At 39.4% G+C, this 26,453-nt stretch overlaps 1 protein-coding gene across 8 annotated transcripts in view; it reads right to left on the bottom strand.

Moving 5' to 3' along the window:
* nrcama (neuronal cell adhesion molecule a) overlaps positions 1 to 26,453 on the bottom strand; it is a 59,403-nt gene that overhangs the window by 15,188 nt on the left and 17,762 nt on the right. For 3 of the 8 annotated variants that reach the window (XM_084909532.1, XM_084909537.1, XM_084909539.1), the window contains exons 2-13: positions 17,866 to 17,915; positions 4,793 to 4,924; positions 4,312 to 4,329; positions 3,902 to 4,007; positions 3,566 to 3,759; positions 3,312 to 3,434; positions 2,956 to 3,126; positions 1,243 to 1,354; positions 927 to 1,111; positions 540 to 671; positions 260 to 403; positions 24 to 135 (exon numbers count right to left, since the gene is read on the bottom strand). In XM_084909532.1, coding sequence (XP_084765658.1) covers positions 24 to 135; positions 260 to 403; positions 540 to 671; positions 927 to 1,111; positions 1,243 to 1,354; positions 2,956 to 3,126; positions 3,312 to 3,434; positions 3,566 to 3,759; positions 3,902 to 4,007; positions 4,312 to 4,329; positions 4,793 to 4,886 — 1,391 coding nt within the window. In that variant the 5' untranslated portion in view covers positions 4,887 to 4,924; positions 17,866 to 17,915. Of the gene's footprint in view, positions 1 to 23; positions 136 to 259; positions 404 to 539; positions 672 to 926; positions 1,112 to 1,242; positions 1,355 to 2,955; positions 3,127 to 3,311; positions 3,435 to 3,565; positions 3,760 to 3,901; positions 4,008 to 4,311; positions 4,330 to 4,792; positions 4,979 to 17,865; positions 17,916 to 26,453 lie in introns of all 8 variants that reach the window. The other 5 variants (XM_084909536.1, XM_084909538.1, XM_084909533.1 and 2 more) reach the window with 4 other exon arrangements.

Raw genomic sequence — 26,453 nt, 5'->3', positions numbered from 1 at the left:
ATTTCAAATGAGCTGACAGTTACCATGTGATGGTTGGAATAGGCGAGCCAAAGGAAGCACAGTGTAGTAATGCAGGGCTGTTGGTGATGACCTGGTACACTTGGTTAGGTGGAGTGAGGACCCTTGGTGGTTCAGCTTTAAAGGAAAAAAAAGAGAAGATGCTTGGTAAAACTCATTATTATGGCCATTTTCCAAATTGTTTCTAACTAAAGATTTGTAGGGGGCAGTTCTAATATGAAATAAATATGTTTTAACTCACCAAGAACACTGACAAAAGCATTCGCCAGGAGGTAGCCGAATTCATTGGAAGCATTACACTGGTAGACAGAGCTGGACCCTGACTGCACGTTGCTGAGAATCACAGTGTCGTCTTCCACCTTGCGGCTGGGGTCCTCAGGAGTGTCTAGCACAGGGCAAGATGATCTCTACATCATCATCATCTTTAATTGAAAATGAGCTGGAACTGAGAATTCAGTCCCCAGCTAATCAAGTTTACTATTTTGTCTGCTTTAAATTAGAAGTGATCTAATTTTTCTTACTCTCTATGGGAATTCCATTGACAAACCAGTCTATCCTTGGTTTGGGTTCTCCATTGACTCGACAAGTCAACACGCCAGTTTCATTAGGGGCGAGGATCAGGTTCCTGGGAATGCTGACCCAGAAAGGAGCCGCTGGGGATAATGAACAAGACTGAAGATGCTCAGTGAAATTCTTGACAAGCTATCACTATAAATCTTTCTTTAGCTTTCAACGTAATATAGGAGAGAAGACACTGGTTGTTTCTATAAATGGAAGATTCAAATGTGTATTTATCTGCTTGCATTAGAATGCATTTATGAATAAAACTTGGGGTTCAGAATAAAATATGGTAATACTGTAAAACAAATTTAAGGGCATCAGTAACATGACTGAGCTGATCTGCCTACCTTTGACAGTGACCTTGATGGTATGGTGTACAGTGCCCAAGTTATTTGTGGCTACGCAGCGGTAGTTGCCAGCATCATTTTCATTCACATCAGAAATCTTCAGTGTTTTCTTGAAGTTCTGGTAGGACACTCTGTTGCTTGGTAGCTCTCCTCCTTCTTTCTGCCACGAGATATCTGGAGTCGGCCTATCACAGAAGAAAAGAGATTACAGCAAACAACTCTTCCAGTCAGTTAGTTTTTCTTCTCTTTCAGACACTGCGGCACTAATTTGAGTAAACATAAACCCTTAGAGTAGTTACTGCATATGCCAACTTACAAGCCCTCAGCGATGCATTCTAGCTCCAGAGTCTGCCCTCTCAGAACCATCTTGGTGCTGGTGGTGCCGAGAGGCAGCATAAAACCAGGACGACGCTCGCCCTCTGGGCTGCCTGAACAGGTCAGAGCACAAGACCATATCAACAACAGACCAAAACATTATACTTTAACACTGCTCTTCCTATAAAACAGAGCAGAAATCTCAGGGATGATTTACATTTTCAAAGGGCAAAGGAAGAGGCAAATGTAATGTTGATGAAAAACAAATTGTGGATAGGAGAGATGGTTCAGTAGAATGTAAAAGAAAGTCTTTACTTACAGCATAAAGACAATACCAGAGCAAAGGGGATGTCTTTGAAAGACCTGAGCATTTGTTTAAGTAAACAACCCATGCATATAAATGCACAGCTGGACTGACTCCAGCCTTGGTCAAGAGAACAGTGCCAGCATGTTTTGATACAGGGTTCAAATACCAAAGGACCAGAATTTGCAGGAAAGGTCAGAAAATGGCAAATTATCCATATCAAGTTTCACAAGGTGGAGACGAACAATGTTACATAAAAAATAATGTTAACATAATAATGTTCTTTAATTTGTGACTATAGATAATTACTTAAAGGCCACAAACTGTCAGTAACAATTAATTGATAGAGTTGCATTTTACCTTGTATCACACTTTGTATCTTGTTTGTATTGATTAACGTTTAATTTGAATGAAGTAGGAGAAACCTGAGGAAGGGCAAGTGTTACTTACAGAGGAGGGGATTGAGGCCAAGTTAAAGGTGAGTGAGTGTGTAAGTCAGATATGGTTATGCAGGGCAGTAAAAACAGGGCCGGGTTCACACTGAAGGGGGCTGAATGGGTATAAACCAGCACTCACCACTATAGAAATCAGTGATATTGTATAAAGCAGCCAGAGTCTCATTCATTGTTTCCACTGTAATATAACAGAGAATCATAAGCATGTAAAACTAGGAAATGCAATGCATTTCCTAGTTTACATAGTAAAGCAAAGTATGTGTGTCACCCAAAGCCATAATTGAAAAAACAACAACAACAAATAAATAAAATAAAATAAAAATAATTACACAATTATTATTAGTGAGACTGAGATAAGGACATTATAAAATCAAAGCCCTTACAGAGCTCAGGGGAGACAAACAGAAACTAACATTCATCTACGACAGTTTTGCAAGAGTGAAGTAAGGAAACAAAGTTGTAAAGTAAAAGGGTGTCTGACAAAGGAGAAAATACTAATATTCAGTTTACAATAAAAACTGAAAGTTTTCAAATGTGAAATGCTGGAAATGACTTGTGCAAGCTTAGACCAGACCTTTTTAGCTCCATAGTTATTTCTAGCTGCATAGCTTCATAGTTTAGGATTCCATTTGAGATGCTTTGCATGGTTTTAAAAAACCTTCAGTTCCTCCTCTATTTGAAACAAGTCGTTTTAGTTCCTTCCTCTTAAAAAGCCTACGTTTTTCTGATTGGATGCCCCTAATGTGGCTTCCACAAACAGAACTCAGTGCTTGTAAACTCTGCCTTTTCATGTGAGATGACCATATAAGGAAATCTATGCTGAGCTGACTTAAGCTTGGCTCAGTAGAAAATATTGTGAGAAATTCCGAAAAAGGTACTTTTTTAATTTAAGTAATTGAGTTTTTGGCTTCTTTAAGGAGAAATCCATTGCTTATTTAAACCAGTTTTGACTTACTGTCCAGGACAGTGACTGAAATCGGCTGTTTCTGCTGGATGGTTTGTGTATGAGGAAAGCGAGCGTAACAAATGTAGTCACTCCTGGTGTCTTCTGGGAGAACATTGGAAAAGTACAAGTCTCCATTCAGGGCCTGGGACACTCGTTTATCCAGTGGTAGCTTCTGAAAGTCTGGGAGGGTGAGAGACAAGCAACTTAACAATGCAAAAAGATTCCATTAGCTCACAAGATTGTTTTATCAACTACATTCAGAAATGAGATGGGTCAGAAAGGATTGACCCAATCTTTTGTTTGTGAAGGTGAAATTCTTTAGTCATTGCACCTTATATGTCTGCAAATATGTACACACAACTCACTATTATCCATCCAGAAGATGACAGGAGGGGGCAGCCCAGCAGGGGGTCGACATTGCAGCACAAGGGAGACCCCCTTCTGCACCATGATGGCCTCATTTCTCTCCTTTGACCATAAGGGGGACCCTGTGAGTCACAAACATCAACACCAAGAGGTTAATGTAGAGTGGATAATATTTATTTGTACTCAACTAGTCGTCACTTTTAAAGCCCAAGCTTTTAGAGCGTATGCATTTAAATACAAAGAGAAGACTTACTGGACTGCCTGATGACAATGCTGTCAGATACGGCAGTGCCATGCTCATTGTTAGCTATGCATTGGTAAGTTCCCTCATAAGCTTCAGCCCTTTCGCTGCTGATATCAATGACCAGAGTTCCTGAACCGGGCTTCATTAAAACTTTGGAGTCTTTCTCCACATCAAAGTGAGTCCCATTTCTTGTCCAGGAGAAGCTAGAACCAAGAAGTATAGAGCCATGAAGGAAACACATGGAGCAGAAGAAGATGTTACGGCACATTTATTCATGTGTCAGGCAAATTTGAATTACTAATTTGACACTAAATCATTCATTAGGCATTGCAGGGATTCTCTCACCTGGGATGAGGCTTCCCCTTGGCTTCACAGTGGATGACAATGTTCTCGCGTGGATCAAAGATGTAATCCTTTGGGGACTGTAATATTATAGTAGGGGGCTGTGGCACTGAAGAAACACGAAAAGAAGCGTAGTTTAGATACACAGCACAACAAAACCCGAATGTGCTGAATAATGCTGAATGTGTTCAAACAGAGGATGTACAAGCAGCATGCAACAAGCAGCATGCAACAAGCAGCATGCAACAAGCAGCGACAATCAAGACATTTATAGATGAAACACTCTATGCAGCTTACCATCACATCTACAAAGCACCACTTTTTACAGTGTTGAAATAAGTGCATGCACATCATTCGCCAAAATATTAAAAAACTTCACACCAGAAACCACACCAGTGTTTGGGGAAACTTACATCCTTCCAGTACTTTAGCTTTTTGTCCACCATGACATGCCACACCACAGTAATAGAATATTGAGGAAAGGTGTTAGTTTTTGCAAGGACTAAACAACAGGTTCAGGTGAAATAGATTCAGGTACTTTTAAGCATTTGACTGAGCCTGCACACTTTTTGAGGGGAGGGTGTTTAGAAAGGCAGGTGCAATAAATGCTAGAAAAGTAGATGAAGACGTTCAACGGTTCAAACAGATTGTGTGATATCAAGATGAACAGAAATCCTTAAAATCTTATTGCAAAACACCATGCTGAAACATGCAAAGTTGAAATAGAATAGATAGAATAGAAACAGATTATTGCTACATTTTCATGAGGTAAAATATCTTCACTTTATCCCACAATATGAAAGCATTTCGCTGAAATTCCATTAGTTTGAAAAGAATTATACAAGCGTAACATAAAGTCTTACAGTCACAGAGCATGTAAAGGGCAACGCTTACGATCAAGAGGCACTTCAAGTGCTGAAGTCATGTGACTTAGGAGTGTCAGCAGCACAGCTCCGAAGCCTGGCACCCACTTCCTATTCCTGTCCATGCTCAGGTGTGTCAGTGGCACGGTGCAAACCTTTCCCCCTAGGTCCAACAGAGGTGAAAGTTGTAGACAGCGTGAAGAAGTCTGAATCTGCACTACACAGAGGATTAAAAAAAATACTAAGAAAAACTTACTGAGATTTGTCTCAGCAATTTTAATGGCAAAAAAGATTTCAGAATCAAAAAACAAGTGCACACGCACTATCCTCAGATGGTTAAATAATGTGAGTCCATCCATTCAAATGAACTACAGGTAAATAGAGCTGAATATTTACTCTGTACTACAATGGAAAGTTTACTTTAGTTTTTCTGCGAGGTTATTTCCAAAGTTGGGTATCTAGAGTCATGCTTGGCAAGTGACTCATAGTCATGCATAGGCTATCATTCGTTCAATGTAAAGACACTGGCAGGAGAAGTCCAAACAAACCGGATTCCCATCCTTGCAACTTAAACAACTTTAGCAGTGTGCATGCATCTGTCCTTCTTCATTTTGTTTACTTTCTCTTCTGATGAAAATGCCAGCAAGATAGACTGGCCCGGCACAATGAGCTTCCGAGTGTAGGTGCTGTCAGAATTAATCATCTGGGTGTTATATTCCAAAAAGCAGACACAGACTAATATGCTTGGGCAGTTTGTGTTGACTTATTTGGCGCTAGCTGCAGTCACATCTTATTGACCTCCAGACAAAATAGCCACTTTAAACATAGCATGTGCGCTGCTGAGATGTCCCTCCTACCACGTGTATGCCTGTAAACATATGGCATGTGAGTGCACTGGGCTGGAACGATCGCAGCTCTGCTGCAGATATAGCCTCACACGGATTGGCACATGCATGCAAATACATATCACATTAGAAGCACCATCGTTGCCAGTGTGTCATATATATCAAGTTACACATGAAACATGAGCCTCGGCTACTGTTGCGTAGTTCTAAACAAATAGATGCAGACTGATGAGCCGTCACAAACACACAGAATTGTGTTGGCATTAATGGGCTGCTCTAAACTGGGCCATGGGGAGCAGGACATTATGCATGTTTGTTTTTCCCCTTCATGTCCTATGCAGTGTGCATGAACTGAAATCATCATCCTGTTTTTCCTTCATGGAAAATTCCTTTGTGCTTTACTTTGAGTTTCATGTGGGGAATTGCGAGGTAGTCCAGAATAGATATAGCTATATGGAGCTGGAGCATAAAGGTTCTATTTAATTGAGTTCCGGATTTAACAGGTTTGTAGTCATGGTGTGAGAAAGCTTTGCAGAACTTTTAAAACCTTCTTATACCCCACACAATAATGTTTTGACTCCTGGCAAACAAATATCACCATTGGGATCATAAGATTTCCCCCAAAAGGTTTCATGTGATAAAACAGTTGTGATCACAAAGATAAGTATATGGAATTCCAGAGTCACTTATATGGCTAATTCTTAACCAGATTAAAATGAGAAGAACACATGAGTTATATGTAATAAGGGATCCATGTCTCCGTGCATCCTGACATGTTGATTATTCTTAACCAGCACATGCATCTCTGTATACACACTGTTCTATGAGCAGTGCGCACAAACACATCAGTATATTATTTTGACAGAAGGGGGTTAAGGTCCTCAGAGGCATTTGAAGGTGAAATTTTCAGGCTCATTGCTTCAGGCTATCTCTACTCTGCGGGACAGGAAGCATGTCTGATGATATGAAAAAGTATGGTAATGACTCTGACACAAGTGTTGTGCACTATTGTGACAGGGCAGAGAGTGTGAGCTAATACAACCTCAGGACACAGCTAATTATGCTGACATGTCCTATTGGATATTCCTCTCACAAATTAGTCAAGAGGAGAGACACCAGGGAGAAAGAAGCACACAACAAAACCTTTGAAACTCATTGTGGTGAGAGGCAATATGATCATGCAAATGTAATGGGCTATCCTCAGATTAATTACGATCATAGTCCATGCAGCTATAACAGTAATGGCCTCCCACACAGTGTCACTAGCCATGCTGAGCTGTGCTGGACCTTGGGGCATTTTCCCACAGAGACACGTTGAGTCTGAGTTCATTCAAAAGTGAATGAAGCTTTTAAGAAGTAGTTTGGTCTAAAAGGTAATGATTAAAAAAGAGAAAGGATGGTATCACCGAGAATAAAGAGAATGTTCAACGTGGGTTTGAAATTAAGATAGCTATAGCATGAGTGAAGACTGAAATACGCTAAATCATCCATTTTACCATCCTATTCCTCTCCTTTAATATGGAGAGACAAATTTTAAGAAACATTTTAAGCATAGCAGATTTAATTCACTAGGCATTCAATAGCACGCTCTTTAGATCTGTCATTAAGCTAGGCTACGGATTACGCTAGGCTACTGTTTTCTATGCTGAAGAATTGAAAGAGAATTCTTTAGCATAGAACAAAAAATAGCCTTAAACAATGACCCTTAAACCATGTAACCATTTGAGAAATGTGAGGAAACAAGATTCAGTTGCTTGCTAAATTGGTAAAAAAGTATTTAACAAAAGTACCTTTAGCTTAATTAAGCTAACAGCACAACGCAGCTAAATCAGCAAACGAAGCTCTGCAGTATACATGTACTGTATAATTAAATATCAGCTGCCTTCAAATAAATTCTCAGTTTATTAAAATGTTTTCTCACTTGATATTAAGTATAAAACTAAAAAACAAATGAAACATCAGTTAATCAGTTTGTGCATTTGATTAGAATATTTAAAACAGTACTTTTTCATGGGAAAGCCCAGTTTGCGTTGGCTCTAAGATTATTACACTTTAACTCTTCTACATATATAAGATGACAAAAGAGCATGCTAGTTAATAAATGAGTGTTACAAGCTTTACAACTGATTTTTACATGTGTAGAAAAATCAGCTTTTATATCTGACCTAAGTCACAGTGAAGATTGCCTGCAGGGTAAAAAAAAAAAGGTAGACAACACAGATGACATAGTGAAGCATAGACACAAACACACACATGCGTAAAATTAGCTGCATCTACAAATGTCAGCATCTGCATATTTCTACTGCTAGAACTCACTTGGGTCTAACTGGCACAGTGCTTAGACACTGTAAATACAGAAACTTTAACTTGCGTGATCATGTACAATAAAACTGAACTCTCAATCTTTGCATGACAAGGACAAACAGTCCTTCAAACCTATTTGTTGCACAGTCAACACCGAATGTGTTTATGACTCCTGTTGATTGAATTTGTCATAATTAAAGCCACGAGGCTGTACTGTGCAGCGTGGCGGAAGATATTCCTCTGGCAGGAGACTCATCCACACAAAGACGCTTATAAAAGTGTAATTACACACATACATGTAGAGAGCTGGACATTCTTCCTGAAGCTAGATGGGAAAAAAATAGTTTCTCGTTGCTCATTTTTTCAGAGGCTCCAAACAAAAAAGCCAAAGATGATGAAAACAAAGAGGACTCAATGGAGGATGAGTGGGATGACTGGCTAGTAGGCAAGTCATCTCTCTTTTTTCTCTTCTTACTGACTCAAAGGTCGAAGTCCACAGGTCAAAAAAGTCACCCTAAGGCTCTGCCTTTTCCTTCTTGATCACTCCATCCTTTCCTCTTTTCTTTCAGCCTGACCATCACTGTGTTCTCCAATTCTTTCTTAAACCAAGCCCATGAGCAAGATATAGTTTCACTATCTCATCGGTTTAGTTTTACTGTAGAATACTCGATATTTTAATCATTTAAAGCAGGTGCTCCTGTTTTTTCTTCAGAGTGAATGAAAAGAGTGTTCAGTGTATATCATAAAACAAAACACAGATCCTTGTATCCATGTACACAAAACACTGACCGTTAGCAACCTGAAAATAGTTTGATTTTGACAACTTTTTGCTTGCCTTCTTGCCAGAGTCAAGAGGACTGAAAGCGCTCTCACTATGAGCACACAGCTTCTTATCTCTGTGCTTTGGTAAACTACCCAGCTTTGAGAGTTTATTATTTAGCATATTTAGCATAGAATTGAGAGCGAGCCAGGGCGTGTCATGTGGTGCCTCTAACCAAAACTAAAGGGAATGTTTCCAGTAGTGAGAACACACCTGATTCAGAGAACAAAAAACAAAAAAAAGATGATTCTGGACTTGGGAGAATCAAAAAGTGGCCAAGCTAACTTATGAGGTATATTATATGATATCAAGTTCACTCCTTCAAGTTTACCCATTTGTACTGATTAGTGACATTCTCCCACTGAAAAACCACACTATAAGTATTTTATGTGGATTGTTATTTTAACTGTTAGGACAAATGACAAAGGATGTTGCATATGGAGCTGCTGGGCAGAAGCAAAAGAGGAAGATCACAGAAAGGATTTATGAATGTAGTGAAGAAGGACATGCAGAGGCTTAGTGTGACAGAAGAAGTGCGATGGAACCACTGTGGCAACTCATAAAGGAGAAGAAGAAGATCCTCCAGGTGTAGTGATGTAAGAGTAAATATGCATTGGTGTTGTAATTATAATTTATAATAGCAATGGTAATTCTAAATTCCCCATAGGTGTGAATGTGAGTGCGAATGGTCGTTTGTCTCCATGTGTTATCTCCGCGACAGACAAGGATAAGTGGAAGAGACTGGATGGATGGATGGATGGATGGATGGATGGGATGGTATCCGAAGGTAAATAAGTGTTTAACTAAGCAATTACTATATGTAAATCTAATAAAACAAGTAAAAATGGGAGAAAGTATAACCTACAAATGATCTCAAATGAAAGTTCAGTCTCCAGGTTGAGGGTTTGGTGTCACTCCTCTACCCCAACGGAAGTAGCAACAAATGACCTCTATGAATACTTGCAACATACAGTTGGAGGACTTGCTGATTGATACTGAACTCCTGGTTACTTTCACTCAAATTACCCTTGACAAAAGATGTCATCATAACCAGAGTCAACATTTCATGATGTGAGGGCAGCTGACAGAAACCCAACAGTCTTCTTAGTTCGTAAACCCTGAAGCAACTTGCTAAGTTGGTCACTACGCAGCCCTCAGTCACACTGAGAGACACTGAGAGATGACAGCCTGACTAGAGAGATGAGTGAGGCAGAAAAGGGAAGCGGGAGGAGAATTAGAGGGAGGGATGGAAAACACAATCATCTCTAGTCGCATCAAATCATAGTGACAGAGATATTTGTGAACAATAGACTGAGTCAGACTGCTTTCAGCTAGACTGGACTAGACTGGGTGCTCTCTCATCTGTACTGTAGCTCAGCACTCAGATAGTTCACTCTTTTTACATAGCTGACATCACAATAACATACGTTCAGTTTGTAGAGTAAAAGCCGCAGTTCACCATGTAATCAGAATTGACATCCGATACATTTTCTTTGATTTCTGCGTTTCTTTCAGTCAGTGAAAGCAGAGTTTATATTGTCATTTCAATGTGGGTACCCAGAGATACAATAATTATATGATTGAAATCCTTTAGAAACATCAATGAACGTATAAAAAACGATACTGAAATAATACCAGCAGCTGAAATATATTACTCCAAGCTCCAGAAAAGAGAAAGGAAGACAGAGACAGCTTCCTGTAACTAAATACAAAAACAGTGCAGGCTGATACCAAACAACTGCTTTTGTGCTACCAGTGCCTGAGGATAGAACTTTACCTCAGTGGTTCGCAGTAGTTTCACAACTGATGCTGCATTCACTGATGAAAAGCAAGTGCTGGTGTCAGTCTATCAGGGAATAGTATCTTTTTAATTTATAATATAGGAAACATAATCCAGTGATACTGTTAGACTTTAACGACCCTTTTTGTAACCTTTTAGCTACTAAAACATAAACAGCCTGTGAACCCAAATTTTTAGACCAAACAGTGACAAACAATAGAGGCTCTTCTGTCCCTGAGGTAAATGATACCATCTTAAAGAAAAAGATCAATGATCATTATCCTTGTAGCTCAGCTCCCTCAGATAGATAAATCCTACAGACTATTCTACACTAACGCCAGAGGAAAGTTACAGTATTGGAAATAAGCCAGAGATGTAATGATACACCATGAAAGAGACACTTACCTATTAGTCTTCTGAATAAAAAGGGCTCATGTTAAAAACACCAACCTACTCCTAGTGCTGTATCTGTCACTTTCATAACCTTATTGGCTGACTGCTCGACTCATGTTCTCTATTTCTCTCTCTCTCTAGCCGATCTATGACAATGAACTGCCTGTTCTTTGGGGCAAGGCCTCGACTGTGAGTGGAAGAAAAATAACTGGTAGCACTGCCTTACTAATCAGCTTTGATAGATGAGGTGCTATTCATGCACGCTCTCATATCTTTTTACAGAACCTAGAATTATTTACTTTACTTATCTATGCTTCACTGTAGTTCTCTTTGCTTGGACTGTAAGGTGAAGCAGTACTCGGTACTTGGTACCGGTCATAATCCCATCCCATCACAAATGGGAAGCTATGCAATGCAATTGCAGGTTTTAATGAAGAAAAGCACAAAAATTCAAACTGGTACGGATTTGATGAAATACCTATGAGATATTATTGATGTGTGTGTGCGTGTAAATATTTTATAGGAAAGAAATCAGGAGGCTTGTTGTGGTGTGGAGAATCTGAGAGGGAGCAGTCTCCGTCCAGGGGCAGTAGTTGCACAGGGATGAACCACTGGCATGGCCAATTTGACCTCAATCCTTTGTGCTGTGGCTGACCTCTTGCCAACCTAGGGCCTTATCCATTCTGCAAGCAATGTAGGCCCATGCACTCTGAACCAAATCTTGACTGCCTATTCCAAAGCACTGGAAGAAGGAAGCTCAAAGAAATGGCCAAATGGACATCCATAAAGTCAAAGCTAATAAATACCACCCCAACCTGCCCACTCAAAGTTATTAGGTCACAAAAGGAAGGAAACAGTTCCCAAGAAACTGTCCAGTTTTCTTCATGAGATCATCTTAAAACCAAAATAGCTGATGTGCAAGTGAAGAGGTACTATACCTCATCTTCAGGTGAGGCGTACAGGTTAAGGGGTGAAACGCTGGTGACACTGCTGAAGGTTACCAACCAAGACTATCTTGAGTAGGCCACATCAGTGATTTCCTCACCTCACCTTGCTTAACATGCACTATTTTTAAGATGCACACAGTCGTATACTTGGAAGATAGGGAGTATAAGTAAGTATACATATACATACATATATATAATTTATATACTTTTAAGCAGTGAGCAGTTTGTCTGTTGCCAAAGAGCATTTCAGCAGGATTTACCCAACTTTGTTTACCCTGATTTCACCATCAAAGCCTCATCATTTAACTGCTGACTATCTATGAGTCTATCTGCTATTTGGAAGTTGATGTAGAGGGAGCTTTCATTACACTAACACCACTTCTTTACAGTCAAAATACAGACCTGGCAGGCCCATTGTCCTCAATAGCCCCCAAACCGGATCACACGCAGATAACTAATCAAAGCAAACTGTCTAATGCTCTTTTGCATGCGGACACACATACACACAGTGTGGGTCTTCCCTTTTAGGATCAGTTATTCTAGCACCATCCGCAGAATCCCCCAGCGCCTGCTTTTCTCTGAGGCTTTGTGAAGTGCTGATGGTCAGCATGCGCCACGCCATGTCCATTGTGCTTCCTGTTGTTTACTAAAGGGATAATGCTGAAATGGCAGGGGACAAGGTCACACCTCCAGAAATAAAAGATGTAGCCACAGTGCCACCCAGTACTGTTGTGATGACAGAAATGAATACACGTCAGTACAAGTAGACCTGGTTTTGATACTCATACAATGTTAATTTGGAAATGGATTTATAATCAATTTTGCTTGGTCCAAGAAATGACGCAATTTATAAGGGATGGTGTCATCTGCATAACCATAAATGATACATATGCAGGCTGTGTGACTGTATGATCATTATATGGTCACATAGACGCAGTTGTGTTTCCTTAAACCAAACACACATTTTGAAATATTTTCACTGAGTTTAATAATAATAATGGATTGCATTTATATAGGGCTTTTCGAGACGCTCAAAGCGCTTTACAGTTCCACTATTCATTCACACACTGGTGGAGGCAAGCTACAGTTGTAGCCAAAGCTGCCCTAGGGCAGACTGACAGCAGCGAGGCTGCCATATGCCATATACTGGTGTTGGCCCCTCTGGCCAACACCAGTAGGTGGTAGGTGAAGTGTCTTGTACAAAGACACAACAACCGAGACAGACAGAATAGGGGATCGAACCGGCAACCTTCCGGTTACAAGATGAGCTTCCCATCCCCCTGAACCATGGTTGCCCCTGCAAGCTAAAGTCAAATAAAAGAAAAGGTAACACTTGAGTTACAAAACTAGTTGTATGTTTTTAGTCATAAACACGCACAACTAGATTTTTCCTTATTTGCCTCTGAGGTATCTGAATATTCAGGTCATTGAAATTCATGGCACACTGACTGATGGTCTTGGCTTTCTTTTTTTTAGCTTTGCGCTGTTTAAAATTGTGACTTTTATGCTAGTGTGCAGGAGCACGCAGGTGACATGAAGTGATCGAACTCATAGCAGCTATATATCTGAATGGGTTGGTGAGTGTCACCTGAGCCCCCCGTATTTCATACTGGGATTATCACTGGTTGGTCGCTGTTTGCCTGGGGATTAAAACATCGTGCCTTACAAGCCTTTAAAGCTGTCGACAACAGGTCTATTTATGAATGAGCAGTCAAAGTGAAACTAGGCTTATGTAATGTCATTCTGTGCTGTTTTACTGGCCAGTTTGTACATCTGTCTTGCATAAAAGGGGACATAAGCTGAAAATCTGCTTGACCCCCCCACCCCGTAACCACTTTCAAATTCAACCTTGTTGAAGTAAATTCCCATGCATATCCAACCCCTCATAATCCCATGATATAAAAGCTTGACTGTAACAAAGCAAAAGAGTATCTTATTGTCTTTCCTTTTTTTCCTATTGAGGGAAAGAGAAGAGCCCTGCCTTTGCAAGACGTGAATGCTAACAGCTTTGCTCCCGGCATATTTGTGTAAAAGAGTGAGAAAATAGCTAGGGAGGACTTTGAAGGTATCATTCACACTGCCTAACAAAGAAAAAAAAACCCACATCAGACGATATTAGTTGTACCATCAAACCAAGTTTATATACTTAAACTATACAGGCTTTGTAAATGATAATTGCCTTAAAACAAGGACGGGGGGTACTCATCCATGCATAACTCATCAGAAGTTATTAACGATGGCTGTCATTAAAATTCGCTTCATCTGATGTCACATTTTACGGCTGTGATATCTGGAATATTGTGTGCGTAGGGACATGCTTGCTGCTGGCTGCCGGCAGCCTGGTTGGGTGTGTGCAGGCATCAGTTGCGAGTGTCTCGCCTGTCTAAGGTCATCTCGTCAAAAGCCATGGGCTCAGTCAGAGCCGGGGGCCGTGCTGGCTCAATCCATAAGTGATTTTTTTTGTGTTTGTGTGGGTGACAGGTGGTGTGAGGAAAACTCGATAACCCTGAAAAATATGTTGATATCATGTAACAAAAGATTTTACAGCCTGTATAGCCATATTATTTTACTCGTTCATTCACTGCAATAAATGTCAGTTTGAGCTGCAATAATTTACAGAAAGATCTGCATGAAATGCAATGAATGCCTCATTTAATTGCTTTATTTTTAGTGATGAATATACATCTTTTTTGCAGTTAATCCAAAACATTTCATCTAATCACTGTATTCTTATTCTAAAATGATCTTTCACAAAGCATTTACTATAATTGCCAAGGTCTTTACCATCAATGATTAAGTTTGTAAAATGGGAAAGAAATCATCTGCACCATCTCTCAGCTATGAAATGAAAAGCAATATTTTATTTAGAGAATTGAAGAGTAAACAGTGGTTCCGACTACACAGAAAACCATTAAAATCATGTATCTTAAAGTGTTTTAAAATAAAGATAAGTTGACACAAATTAAGGCACTGCACTGCAGAGGCTTCTGCTTCAAGGTGGGGCTGTATAAAGTGTGAAAAAGTGTGTTTACTGAGAAGCAAAGACTAGACATTAAAAAAACAGACCCTAAAATCAATGGGCAGTCTCATTCTAATACAGTGCTACAATGTGACAGGGCATGAACCCAGCTGGGCTTGTAACCGAGCCAAGACTCATTGGTATTCCTCTGGGGTTACTGCTAGGTAAAAGGTATCAATAGATGCACATGGCCTTGGTACGTGACTCTGACATGACTTACTGTGTGGGGTCCTATAATTTATTTTGTTTCCAGCATGTGGCTGTTTTTATCCTTCGGGGCAAGACTGTTACACCTTTAACTTATTCCCACATATGGCTCTTGCAGTGGTGATATAACAAAAATAGTCACATTGTCAAACCGATAGACAGGCTAACTGACAGTCCAATCGGGGCAGGCGGGGAGAATGAAATGATTAGGGAGAAAGAAGAAAGTGGGAAATTTTTAAGGCGGAACGGGCTGAAATGTTGACAGGATGGGACGGGGGAGGGGACTGATTGACAGTGTTATAGCTGCGCAACAAGCTGGCATGCCCCTTTTTTTTCTCCTCCACCCATCTGTTCGCAAGGATTACTCATAGAGACGGGTGGACAGGAGGAGAGAGGAAGCTGGAGGAAGAGGGCAGGGAGGAGAGGAGATCCATCATCACAACCTGTGATAACTGAATTCAAACCACTTTTCCATGACTTCTTTTCAGTTAAATAAACTGCTGCGATAATGACTCACTGTTAAAATTATGCCTCACTGCAATATAGTAGAGGGCTCTCATGGGACTATTGAGGTAACAATGATAGTGCCGGAAGGTGGAAACACTGTAGTGATGTGTTATGTAATTGCTGAGTGTGCTCTACTTACTAAGACTATTCCTCCCCAGAATGCTGTATAGCAGTGGCCTGTTGGCTGTGCCACTCACAAGCCATTATATTTGCTGCTCAGTATTTATTTATTTATTTTGTATTTATTTATTTTGTTCCTGTCTTGCAATGCAGATTTACGTTCCTAAGTGGACCTCAGTATTTGCTCAGTATTACAAAAGCAATCACATTCTTTCCAGCCTTCTAACATTTATACATTGCTACTTGATAATAACTGTAAAACTCCCTGCACTGTTAATCTGAATGTGTTCATTCGCATCAATGCACCACGCTCCTGTCTGTTTGCGTGTCCTCTGCATGTGCACTGGAGTGTGCTGATTATCAGGTGAGCAGCAGATGATGCCAGGACATGTGGCTGCTATTTATCCAGTCATAAACAATCCCCTGTGTTCAAACAGTTGCTGAGTAATTACACTAACCTGTGCTGGCCTTTTAGGCTGTGGATTTATGGGGACTTTGGCTGTTTTTAGTATGTGACCTTAAGGATTTTCCATGTTTACACTTGAATCTGTTCCCAAAAAACCTTTTATAGCACGTGTCTGACCTGTGAATGTCTCAGATAGCCATACTACTCTAAACAAAATCAAACTTAAATGATCTGTTATAATAATTTTCATGTCTTGCACTCGAGTTGCTTTACATGATTCACAGTTTCACAGTTCAAAACAATTGTCGAAAATAGGGCACTTCAGCTACTTTCACACTCCTTTTAAACCAGCGGCTTCCCCATTGTAAACAAAAGGGTTGACCAGGGTTATGGGTGGTGCTGTGTCCCAGAGATAACCATATTAGGGATATCTACTCTTACTGACAGCATACAGAGCCAAGAGTAGAAAAAACAGTCTAAAACTGAGCGTTTCGAGCTTGAGCTTTTGGCCCATAGAGTTTACTCGCACATAGGCTAATGGGGTTGTTGTAGCTATTCAGAGGTTACAGCATCCACGAGGTTTATTCTAGTGTTCTCCGTTTTCTTACTTGTACTTGCTGAGTGTATACACTGCAGATACAAACAGGGCAGAGCCAAGACTGCAAAGGGTATCAGTCACTGCCAGCTGTGAGTCATGCTCAACACTCAGCACTTTTCATCTATGCTAACTGACCTTTTTATTTGAAGTACAGCCAGGGATTGAGCCGCTTATAAAGTTCATAAAATGATCTGTCATGTGTATTTACAAATTTAAAGATATTTGTAGGTCTGTTAGAGTCATACATTCGAGTAATATAAACGTCTGTCAGAAAGAAAAAAAATCTGTATTTAGCGTATAATTGCAACCAAGTGGAGTTTATGGCTTTGCACAAACTGCAGTACCTCCTTGGAGTGATACTAACCGTAACACAATGGGAGCATATTACTAAGACGAAAATATAAAAAGAAATGCCAACTGAAAAAAAGCACTAGAACAGACATGCCATCAGCAAAAACTGGGGCCGGGGTATTCGAAGAAGAAGAAGCTGGCTGACACATTCAGTAACATCATTGTGCACACGTAGCATGTAGCTGCAGTAGCATTACAAGTGAATCAGAGCAAAGCATAAGCACTTTTTATAGTCACTGATCCTGGGTGACCCTCTTCTTCTACTCTATAGGTAGAAGCATTATTCTCTCAGTTATACACATAAACAATTAGAATAACTGAGGAAATTTAAAATCAACATTTCAAAAGATGTTTCACAATTGTTAAGAAAATGATGTGAACAAGCAGCCACTTGCTCAACCTGTTCTCAGAGAAGCGTAACACAAACAGATTTTTGAATCAGATTTACAGAAGAAGAATCGGTCAGCATCCCGAGAATGTCACATGTCACTCACATTGGAATAACCGGAACCAACCATCATTCAGACTCACAATTTCATCAATATATATAGAACTCATTCAGACTGCTGTCTCCTCTCGTGCTGCCATATCATCAACTACATAATGACATAATCTGCTTAGCTACCCATTAATGGCTTAAACCTCTGTTTTATGTATTCTCCCTATATAATGATTTTTTACATCTCTATGCTACTTTTAAATTCAATAATATATCACTCATTAAAGAGAGAACGATGTAAATTGGGACATCGTGGAGAAAATGTAGTCAAGCAGTCAAAATATACTCAGAAGCAATCTCTGACTCACCTCCAAGGATTTATTCTCAGCTGCTGTTTGTCTTCAACGGATATTTCAACCTGAAAAAACAAGACGAAAATGACTATAAATAAGGAGTTTACCTCAGATTAGAAATACTATAAATAATTAACGTCTAAGCATTCATGGGGAATGACGCTGACTCCTTTGACATTATGTAGCAAGGGTGCTTTTACTGCATAATATTTGGCAAAGAAATTCTAAGTCTATTTAAAGTCTATCACAGCTTCCATTTATGCCAACTCAGACCAGATACCTAATCAGCATCATGTTAGAGGGAAGGATTTGGAGTTAAAAGACGTGTTCACTGCTCTCAAAAAAGACCTTGGATTTCAAAAAAGACTCAGAAGCTTCGATTAACTAAATACACTTGGCAAACGCTTATTTAGACCTCTTTGATTTATTCATTGCACAAGGCCAGTGTTACCCACCAGTACTACATAAATACGTGGGCACCTCCACTTATCTCTCCAGGGAAAACCCAGTAAATGACTGCATATTGCTGAACACAAGGACCTCAATCAATAACCAAAATCTCTCCTGTCATTTTTATTACTTTTATCTCCAGTAGTGACACACGCACAAATGAAAGGTTACCCACCACCATACACGCACTTGCACGCAGCGACCTCTGCTTACCCCAAACGGGCGTCCCTTCGTGACCGTGAATGCATTATCATAATCTCCTGAGAGATACTCCATTCATCTCATATTAGCAAAACAAATGTGACAGACAAAGGACGGCGGCACATTTGGACGTGAAGCCATTAAAACTGTAGTTAGCTCAGATGGGAAAGATGGTGAGTCATGCAATAAAGCAAGGTTGAGCTGTTTGAATTTACTAGATGATGTAAAAAGATGAGAAAGGGTTCTTGATCTATTACTTAGATGCTATCACTTAGAGGAAGAACCTGGATGTTCCAGCCTAAGCCCAAAATGTGATCTGAAGGAAGTAAACAATAAAAAAGGAAGGCAGTTTGTTATTGTATAACCTCACCTTATAATTAAACAAACCCTGCATCGATTTCATCTTAAAGAAAGACGACTGAAAGTGCATTGATTTAAATGTGTCAGGATAAACTGAATGAATTTTTCATTGTGAACTGATCTGAAATGATCTGATCCGATTTGAACTGAGCTGCACTGATCTTATCTCAGCTGAGTTGAAACAAATTGAACTGAGACAAAAGGGGGCACAGATCAGGGAAAGAGGAAGAAACAGTGTGAGATGTTAATGAATGGAGGCAGGAATGTAGCAAGACTTATAAAAAAAGGCAGAGCGAGGACGATGAGGGGGAAAGAATGCTTTAAGAGAAAGAGAAGAAGAAATGAAGAAAGATGGGGAACAAACATTAAAAAATGAAGAGAGCGGGAATCAGAAGCATCCATTTTTAATCGGCAAATCTAAAAGCGCTTCATCATCTTAGCGCAAGGAGGGGGATGGAGAGAGATACACATATAGTATAAAAGGAGAGGAGAGGAGAGCTGGGAGGTGCTACAAGAGCAAAGGTAGCAGAGCTGACCCCATGCTCTAGCAGGTTGCCATGGAGACAAAAAAGAGACATGCAGAGAAGAATAAAGAATACAGTTTCCCTTTCAAGAAAACACTTAAACATATGGGGACCAAACCAAACTATAACAAAACTTTGGGGGTGTATGTAGGTTTGTGTTCAAACAGTCAAGTTAGCATAAAGTAAATCTGGTTTCAATAGCTTCATAAATTGGGTGTAAAAATAGAAATTATTTGTGAGACCTGGGTTAAGTAGATAGATAGATAGATAGATAGATAGATAGATAGATAGATAGATAGATAGAGAGAGAGAGAGAGAGAGAGAGAGAGAGAGAGAGAGAGATAGAGAGATAGAGAGATAGATCCTTTCAGTGTGGAGCCAGCTGAGAGCTAACATACATAGCCAAAACATAAGAACAACTTGGCTCAAACAGAAACACGATTGCTTGTAAAGGCAAAAAACAAACAAACAAACAACAAAAGAAAAAAATAGAAATAGAAAATTCAATAGAACATTAAATAAATCACAACCTGTAATTTAGAATAGTTTGTTAAAAGACGTTTCAATATCACCTGTCAACAAGAAAAGAAAACCCCCAAAAAGCAGAAACTATAAGATCCTTGTCAGAGCAGCAGATGTACTAGTTAGAAATATTTGAACAGAATTAAGACAAAAAAGTTAAATTAACATCTCAGTACATAAAACAGGGATTTCTAAATTTTCAAATGTTTAACCAGCTGCTTGCAGTCTTCCTTTTCCATCGTTTCCACCAAAATCCGTAGCCAAAGAATATATAACCGCATCAGTAATTTCCATGCACCATTTGCTTTTCCTTTCACATGGATTCAGGTAGTGAGCGATCCCACGATGCTGGGTTGAGTTTTTTGTTGTCTTAAACACATCACCAGCTGCTAACATCTCATCCTCGCATACCTTTGTAGCCTGGTTTTACTCAACAGAGTGATTTTACCTCAAGTGGTGTAACAAGTTTGTTGTTTCCACCTTTAGCAGTAACAGTTTTCTTGAATATTTTGAAATGTACTGTGCTTTGTTGGAGGTTATTGACCGAATTTCCTTTTCCTTACTCCTGCTCCCAGACGTGCTTGTACTTGTGCAATTTATTTAGAACAATGTTGTCTTTCCATCCATTTTCTACAGCTTATCTTTTTGGTTAGTAGTATTTTAATTTACAGGCTGTCGGGGTAAGTTGTATTGTTTTTAATTTGTTAGTCTGTTGGCCTGGTTGGAAAATGTTTAAGATATTCTTTAAACCTTGTGCAAGGCCCTAAAGGGAAAGTTAAAACAGCATAAACAGTATTTTAAAAAACATTTTAAACTGTCCTAAAAAGAAAAATCTGTATTTTTCACATTCACATTGTTGTTTATCTTTTAATTTCTGTGATTTGCCAAAATTTGTTTTCTCCAGGTGCTACACTGACTTCATTTTAAACAAATGGGAATTATTTTAAAACCCAGGACAAGAGACAAGTTACCACACAAGCACTTTACACATTTTCACTTCACCTTGAGAAGAATTCATGAAGTAGAAACAGATCTGATCTCGAAGAAACTAAAATAACTCTGTGACAACAGTATGTATGTGAACTGTAAGCTCTGATGATGAAGGCCACTGTTTCTCTACGTATGTGCTTACACCAACTAAACTGTGATCACCATTCTGGATTATTGAAGTCATATATGCCAAGGCCTGGTGAAATACCGCTTTGATTTATTATCTAGCTCCTGTTTCAATTAGCCTTCTGAGTTTATGAATCCACCGGGAGCCAGTAAACTGCAAGCATCTAAATGTATCGGTGTGTGGATTTTTCATCCTGCGATAGAATAACTGACCCCAGGCATGAATAGAAATTGTGAGTGTGGGCTGTAATCTCTTAGGCCAAGGGGGCCAGAGCAATCAGCGATGGTGGCAGCTGCCTGAAAAGTACACTTAACACATGCCCTGACTGCCTGGCCTCTTCACTCCCTACCTTTAAAGTAGTGAAATATTGTGTCCAGACAAGTGTGCCATCAAGTCTTACTCGCTTGCATTTGATCTCCAGACACCAACTGACTTGAAGCCAGAGTGGGAGCAGCAAATACAGGCTTTCGGTCCCACAACAACAATAAGAAAGAGTTGCAGGTACTTGCGACCATGTTTTGGTTTCATTGTGAAATGAGAAGAAAAAAAAACAACAAAAACGAGTGCTTTCATTGGATGTAGCACCCGAACAGTGACAAATGTCTATCTATAGATGCTTTTTTTGTGCACTTTTTCAGACATACCATCTGTGCGTAATGACATTTTGCTGTGATTGTTTACTACCGTGATTGTGCCCATGCACATCAGTCTACATGTTCCTTTAGAGACAGAAAATGACAAATGACCTTATTAAGATGCTAGCCTGGTAGGGTTCAGTGGACCGATTCATAGTGTTGTATAGATATATAGCTCCCTTGGGCAAAGAGAAATTAAAACTGTATTTTATTTTTTTTAAAGCAAATCCCACCATTAATACAAGTGCTGCAGTTTAAATGTTGAAGATACCACCAGTTCCTGTCAGGCTGAACCTCTTTCAGTTTATAGCTTATGCAGTCCAGACAGATGGAAATTATATAATGGTATTTCTTATGATTAAAAAAGGCCACAAGTCAGTGTCAGTTTGACCTTTCAGACTGCTTTTGAAGCCTCCCCCACAACGATTTAAACCCATACATTCCCTTGTAATGGTTGTGTGTGTGCTAGAGACACAGACTGAAAGGGAGGGTTGGTTACCATGACTGTTCTAAGGGGTTTTTAATTTTAACAGTCTGTGAGCATCCTTCAGATGACAGACAGCACACATAGTCCAGTCCCACACAGAAAAGGGCCGCCAAAGAGGAGCTGGTTTTAATCAGAGAGATTTATAACCTCCCGCAAGTTTATTTCTTCCTTCAGAGGTTAAAGAGGCATTTCTCCCATCCGTGCTTTTCCCACTCGACACCGCACAGCGCACACAATGGAGTCATCAAGAATGTCAAACATACACACAGAGACGGAGGAGAAAGAAAGATAAATCAAGTTTAAAGAACAGCAGGAAGTAGCTTTTTAGTTTCATTGGCTAATTCTCTACTGAGCTTTCTGCAGCTGGGTGATGCATACTGTAAAAAAAGAAATCCAGGTATGAGCTCTCTGGGGATTGATCCAATCAACAAACTCATCTCAAAATCCCAGCAGAAGGATGAAAGCACGAGTGAAGCAGGGAGGGAGTAAAAACGTGTTTGGAGCAGCAGAAGAAGAAACATGCCGACTGTAGGGAAAGAAATGATGTGCAAGATGAGCCGATGAGCCAAAACTGGTGCAGATGAAATACTCTGACTCTGATTTAACAGTCAAGTCACAGTAAGAGGGTTGTGAGTGTCTGGATTCCTGCAGGCTTTATATGGAAATGCTCATTTGGGCTGTAAAACTTAATTTAACATAAACATGCACTCCTACCCCTAAAGCTTTAACATTTTACTTCCTTCACAGGCCACAGATCTATGCAATTAAGCACCTTGTTTGAGTTTACTATTCAGTGACACTCCACAAGAGATAACAGCTGCTCTATCAATCTGACAAGAATCCTAAATTAACTATTATTACAGATTTCAATAACAAACTTAGAACATGAAAGCAAAGACCACACTGCAAAAATCTTTATCTATAGGAGTTTTTAGACTGCAGGAATTTTTTTCATAATCCATGTTATTGTCGAGGGATTTGCCTTTTTTGGTGTGAATCTGAAGAACTACATTTGTTGTGGTCTTTTATGGTCTAGCAGGCTAAGTGCTCTCCCAGCACGGTCGACACATAAGTGCTTACACTAAGTGTTCTAACCAAGCGGCAACATCGGGGCTGAATGAAACCAACATGGTTTATTTGTCACTTAAAACTGACTTCACATAAACTAATCTTTTCTGTTAAAAGGCCCAAATTTATTTATGAAAAATAAATGTGGTTATAGCGTTGTACAAAATATAGTTTTCATCTCTCAATCTAAATTTCCTTTCATGACAACTTTTTATTTTTCAGCTCTTGGGTTTCTGTTACAGTATATATGTCTTATATAAGTTATACATTATTTTTGATGGGCATGTCTGTGCTGACCACTGTCTGTCTACTACAGTAGGTGTCCATTCAACCAAACTGATCTGTCAATGAGCCGTAGGTTTGAGTACCAAACTTAAATGGTAAATGGGCTGGTACTTATATAACACCTTTGTTCTCAAATTGAGACCAAAAAAGCACTTCCTACTAAAAGTCTCATTTGCACAGACTCATACATGGATGCATCGGGCTCAATTGAACATTCAGTAAGAATACTTCAACATGTAGATGGAAGAAGTCGATGGATCGATCTACCAACCTTGGTAGATGATCCACTGCCATTCCTAAAGTACCGTTTCACACTAAATCAGCTGGTTCCAAACCTCAGAGCACACCAGGGTTAGAGGAATAAAGACAGCGAGGGGATGTGTGGTCACTCCTGTGACATGTTGAAACCAAACAAACACGTGGGGCAATGGTGGCGGTGGCAAACCAAAAACCGAAATCTCAGGTGTGGTTACACTTTTCAAAACTCAGTGCAGAAAATGCTTCCTTTAACATCTTTATTGCAGAATGTAAAGCTGGATATGGCAACACATCTAACCTGAAGAAAACCCTGGTAAAACCCAAAATACAACTAAAAGCTGAGTGTACTGGATTTGAAGCTACATTCATTGACACGCATGCTAACTTTAGTCTACCTGTTCTCTAGCATAGATCAAGCTGAGCCCCTATCGTAAACAAACATGTTATGTCAGATAGTATGTCTGAAACCTTAACATTTAACTCTAATCGATAATCAAATACCATGTAAAATTATAACATATTATCACTGTAAGAGTCATGTCAACATCACAGACATTTTTCAGGCAGTTTCCTTTGAAAGTACTAGTACCAGATTTTGTTACTTTTATATTTAAAACAAATTCCACACCAAATCCTTCTGTGCTGTTACTTTCTGGAGCATTTTGGATGTGCTGTTTCATTCATTGTATCAAAAATACTATTTAAGAAGTCTGTGCTCCGCTTTCTGGTCAGTAAAATTTTTGTATTATTTTATCCACGTGTGCACTAATTAGCAAGTATCTTTATCTGTGCATCTTGCTAACCAAGTTGGTTATATCCACTCCAAATACGGTTAGTTCACACTCAAGAAATTGCAATATTAGAGCTTCAAAACAGCAGTCCACACCCATCTTTTATATCTTTTACAGTATACGGGTCACACACATGTATAAATAACCTTAAACCACCATTTAAAAAAAGTTGTGTAAACGTTAACAGAAGGCTGAAAATTTGAACAACAGCTCTTAATGTAGGGCTTAAAAAACACACAAACACAAGAGTACTGGGTTGACAGTGAAGTTGGGGCTATTAAGCCTGCATGCAACTAAAGAAATAGAACACCATTTTCACTGGCATACCAACAAATGACCAGCTTTAATCAATTCAGCATACATTAGAGCTAATATATAATGATATATTGAAGGTTATATAGTTCTTGGGGTAGGCCCCACTACACAAACATAGCCTTCATAACAAGTAAAGCAGCGCAGTAAAAGAGCTGCACATTTGTATTGAAAGAGAACTTTTAGTCACCCATTCTGGTTAATGAGGCACAGGTCTACACCAGTATTGGACACATTGTGAGAAGAATTTGGTTTGAAAATATCTTAAATATGCATTACAGTATGACTGCTATAAAAAACTAGGCCGCACAGAGCTTTAACTAGTGTCGCCATAGAGAGTGTCAAACAGAGTAGCATATGAAAACTTAACAGAGTAGGATGTGACATGTCAGAAACATGCTGAAAAAAGTCCATACAGCCAGAACCCCGGAGACCCTCTTAACGAAAGCAACAACACAAAAGGGATGTAAGGAAAAGCAAAGATGGAGACAGGTGTAGAACTAAGCAATGAGAGTGAAAACGAGTGGAGGACACTGAGAAACAGAACGGTGGAAATGAGAGTGTGAGGAACAAAAGGCTTGTTTAAAAAAGGGTGAGCAAACAGCAGAGGTATATGGCCCTATAGGACGCCTTGGAGACATCTAATATTGACTGCACGTCTTCCACCTCACACAGAAAAAGGCAGAAGAAGAACAGATGAGGATTGAGGCCTCCTAATATTAGTAACAGAAGTGGAGAGGGATTTCTCTAAGTGATCTCATTAATTTAGAACTCCTCAAATACAAAAAAAAAGTTCTCAGGCTTAAAGCTGTGATGAGGAAGTGAGAAGCTCATACAAAAGCTTTCTGTGTCAGCGAAGTGCAGATCTGCCTGGCAGTGTGCTGTAACCAAGAGATTAAAGTAAATGGGATATCACTTTTTCACTTTGGTTTAAGACAGGCACCGCATGAAGACTGATGCTTGATTGTAGCTTTATCAGACTAAGAAGCACATTTCTCCCTGTCCTGTCAGTCTTACTCCAGACAAACAAACACCTTGGAGGAACAGCCATCCTGGACAGGAGACTCTAGCTCCTGTTTATTAGTGTGTTTATTAGGATGTGCTTACTGAAAGCACAGCAGGTGTGGTATTCATACATATGCCCTAGCATTATGTTATGAATGATTTTTCTAGTTAAAAATAAAAATATCACGCACCTATTTTTTTAACTATTCTTTTCCATTTATGTTACATAGTCAGTGTAATGAGGCAATGTTAAAAAGGATTATGTTCAGGGACTAAATACCCGTGGCTAAGTGCTTTAAAAAGCCACTTCAGGGATCTGAACAGTGACTAAATAAAATTTGAAAACACTCAATCAAGCTGTGGCTCAGCTATTAATTAATTGTTTATTTAAGATATCAGCCCAGCCTATATCTTATTGGAACCGATAATGTCCTTTAAAAAGTCGATATGCCAGCCAGACCTCATGAACGTTTGTGAAATACTCACAAAGAGTGAGGATGTGGATTTTTTTTGCATGTTTGTTTACAATTTTTAAATTTTTTAATGCAATATAGGACATATTTTATATTAGGTACTTTTTTTTTTAAA

The sequence above is a fragment of the Perissodus microlepis genome, chromosome 17, assembly GCF_051167445.1.
Source record: "Perissodus microlepis isolate ML-2025 ecotype Zambia chromosome 17, ASM5116744v1, whole genome shotgun sequence".
NCBI lineage: Eukaryota > Metazoa > Chordata > Actinopteri > Cichliformes > Cichlidae > Perissodus > Perissodus microlepis.
This window is presented reverse-complemented; position numbering and strand designations above follow the sequence as displayed.